Source organism: Microtus ochrogaster, linkage group LG7_11, assembly GCF_000317375.1.
Source record: "Microtus ochrogaster isolate Prairie Vole_2 linkage group LG7_11, MicOch1.0, whole genome shotgun sequence".
NCBI classification, from domain to species: domain Eukaryota; kingdom Metazoa; phylum Chordata; class Mammalia; order Rodentia; family Cricetidae; genus Microtus; species Microtus ochrogaster.
In genome coordinates, this window is record NC_022032.1 from 130,834 (window position 1) to 134,419 (window position 3,586).

General features: G+C 44.3%; 1 protein-coding gene across 1 annotated transcript; it reads right to left on the reverse strand.

The window, feature by feature from the left end:
- Nucleotides 1–1,480: 1,480 nt before the first annotated feature.
- On the reverse strand, nucleotides 1,481–2,961 carry LOC101996628 (sperm-associated antigen 11). The gene is made up of 2 exons (XM_005362618.1): nucleotides 2,907–2,961; nucleotides 1,481–1,644 (listed from the first exon to the last, which is right to left on the reverse strand). Exons 1-2 carry the CDS (start codon nucleotides 2,959–2,961, stop codon nucleotides 1,481–1,483), a joined length of 219 nt encoding a protein of 72 aa, XP_005362675.1.
- Nucleotides 2,962–3,586: the final 625 nt, after the last annotated feature.

Below are 3,586 nucleotides of genomic sequence, written 5' to 3' on the forward strand. Positions count from 1 at the left end.
AAAAAAAAAAGAAAGAAAGAAAATAGCAGAATGCAGAGATTTTTCTGTTCCCGGTGTGTTTTTTGTTCTGTTCTGGATTTTGTTCTTGTTTTTGTTTGCTTGCTTCCTTACCTTGTTTTGTTTTCTTTCATGGGGGAGGGGGGCACAGCAGAGGTGAGAGAGGATGTGGCCTACTAGAAGGTGAACAGAATTATGAGGTGGATTCAGCAGATAAAACCTGCAAGTTTTATTTGACCCTAATCACCAGAGTTCCACCCCCAGAACCTATGGAGGAAGAAGAGAACTCATTCCCAAAAGCTATCTTCTTACCGCCATGTGTGCACACACATACGTGTATACATACACACAAACTCAGCACACACATGCACACACCGTACACAGACAAAGACAGCAAACACATACACACATATATACATACACACTGTACCCACAAAAGACAGCATATGCACACACACAAACACAGCACACACATGCACACACCGTACACAGACAAAGACAGCAAGCACATACACACAATAACACACACACTGTACTCACAAAAGACAGCATACACATGCACACACACAAACATGCTGTACACACACACAAACACAGCACACACATGCACAAACTATACACAGACAGCATACACATCACACATGCACACACACTGCACACACACAAAGACACCATACACATGCACACACATAAACACACTGTATACGTGCATACATACCAACACACACACAGACAAACATCCACACACAAACACAGACACACCACACATACAATAAAACAAACACCTAAAGATAAAAGTAACAGAAGGAACAACTCTTACAGGCTTATCAAGAATCCTGTTTATGAATTTCTGATTTGGGCAATTTGATTGGCCTTGAGAATTTTTTTTTTCATTTTTCTTAAATCCCGCGGATGGCCATGTATAAACCTTATTACATTCTCTATAAAGATGGCAAGGTCACCATTTATTATATTATAATAATCACCATTATTCGGGTGAGATAACCAAAGAGTAAATGTTGAAAGGGCAACAAAACCACAACGTGAGGAGGCTCCAGGACTGCAGCTGGTACCCTGGTGACTTGAGCAAGTGGGAAGAAGCTAGCGCTGGGCTTGATAATACGGGTGCCACAGAGAACATAAGGCCAGGAAGCCATTTCTGTCCCTTTGAAAACTGTTTGGGGCTGTGCTTGTTTCTGCTCTCTGCCATCCCCAAATGTGTAGGAGACAGCTCCTGAAACCAAGGAAGGGTGAGGTAGAGAAATGAAGTGAATGTTGGAAGTCCCCCAAGTTCTTTAAAATCAATGGTGAATTAACACGTTTCCAATAAAATCCTGTCATCAAAGCTTCGCTTTGGGGCTTACAGTCATTCAACAAGTGTTTATTGAACACACGCCATCAGATGCCCACCCTCAAAGACTATGGGGTGTTTCCAGGACTCCACCTTCCAGAGGTTTGCACCCCAGATCCTCGCTCTTTCGTCCTATGTCATCTGTCTTCTGTGTTCAAGGGAACTGGGAATGCAGCATCTGTTCCAGGGGTCAGAGCAGATTTCCCCCTTTCTCTCACCAGAGCGGCACAAAAAAAGTCTGCAGTGGCCATACTGCATGAGGCAGATAGTATTTCTGATTCCGGGTGGAATGTCCCCTGTGGATTCAGTAGACAGAGAATTAGCAAGTCCAGTCTACAACCCAGTGCTAAGAGTTCACCATATTCTTACAAAACCAAGGCCCGATTTCAGTGAGCTTTGACTCCCTAGCTTATAAAACAATACTTTCTATCTCATGGTGGTCCCAGGATGGCATGGGACAGGCTGTGTGTGTCATGCAGATCACTTGGCTCAGTGCAGGCCTTGAGAAACTTCTGTTACATGAGCATCCTTCAGTGGCCTTGGCAGGGTGGCATTTTAGAGAACAGAGTAATGGGAGGTGGGTATCAGGCTGTAGAAAAATTAGAAATGGGTCTGCCTTTCAGCTTGTGGCTGGACTGTCACTCATATTACTACAATTTATATTTTATAATTTTATAATTATATATATACAATTTATATTCTTTATTGAAGCAAAATAAAAATATGACTTGTGTGTGGCCTTCTACGAATATATATAAAAAAAACCAACTAGAATTGCCACAAAGAAAGCTCTGTGGGAAAGAGACCTTTTTAAGAATGTTACATATCATGAATTTAAAAGCAACAGTAACATAGCACAGGTCTTACGTGTTTAGAAAAGCAGTTCCCTGCAATAGCCAGACTTCCAATGGGGACTGATCTACGATCGTGTGCCGATCAAGTCTACCACAGTTCGGAGGGGACGAGGAGATGCAGGTGTAGTTCACCTTCACTAACGACCAACGAGTCACTAATCCAATGACTTCGGGGTCTGGACTCTGGTTTTCTTAAAGTAACTCATTTTGTCTCATTTGGAAGTTCACTTAGATGGCTACATCTGTTTCCTCATGGACACGATAGGCTATCTACCAGAGCTAGGGGATGCTGTTGGCGAGAACACCCTCTCTGTTTTCTGCAGAGCAGTAATCTTTCTCTGCAGTCTGGTGTCCCTGCCCACAGACTCTGGGCTGCCTGAGGAGGTCTCTAGTTCTCTTCCAGTTCTGACACACGTGTGACTGTACTTCTGGCCTGCACAAACTGTCTCACAATGGGATTAGACCTTTCTATTTGTATTGGAGAACACAGGCAGATTCTGTCTTGTGCTGTAAACCTCACAATTCTCAAAACAAACAAAAACAAATAGAAAACCCCCAAACCTCTTCATTATACTGGTGGTCCAGCCCTGAGCCCCAGAGTGGCCCACCATCTGTGTCCGCCGTCTGTACTCAGACACACCCCAGCGCTGTCCCACGCAGAAATGGGAGTCCTGCCTTCTGCAGAGCTATCCAAAACCATTTACCTGAGTTTCCTTGGACCAAGCAGAAGAAAACAGCAAAGAATAACAAGACCTTCATGTTCTCTGCCTCCCTCGGTCCACTCTGCTCGTCTGAGCAGGAACACAGGTGTGACTAAAGATTGAGTGACGCCAGGTGGTGAGGTAGGAAATGCGGCCTTTATAGTTTTGAAGAATGCGACTTGGAAATGAGTGTATTTATCTGCTCTACCGCGTTAGACTGTGGGCAGAAGAACCAGGTAATCTTTCCCTTTTTTGGCCTAAAAATAGACAGGCATTGTGACATTCCCTAGAGGCAGAGATTGGCCAGTTAAGCTGGGAAACTTGAAGAAAGACAATCAACAGGGAGCCCTGGCTACTTCGCACCAAGCGCTACAGTCGTAGGTGACAGAGATGTAACCGTGTAAAGATGTGTCCTGGGCCTTCAGGGTAATTCAACCGGGGCCGGACGCACCTCAGCTGAGAACACCACAGAGTCTGACCAGAAGCCACTCCTAGATATTTGCTCAACAGAAACAAGGCCCCATGTATACCCAAGAGGGTGTACAAGAACATTCAGAGTAGTGTGACTCATCAATCTGTAGACAAAATTTAAGCGGCAGATTGCAACATCATGAAACAACTAGTCACCTCCTACCCAGCAAGGAAACAGCAGAACACAATGACAATAGCAACGATATAGGGAT

Excerpts from the sequence above, each read along its gene's own strand:
- LOC101996628 (XM_005362618.1), bottom strand. The coding sequence starts at position 2,961 with ATGAAGGTCTTGTTATTCTTTGCTGTTTTCTTCTGCTTGGTCCAAGGA. Across the intron at positions 1,645-2,906 it reads CTTGGTCCAAGGAAACTCAG|GGGACATTCCACCCGGAATC; the intron begins GTAAATGGTTTT and ends CTGAATCCACAG.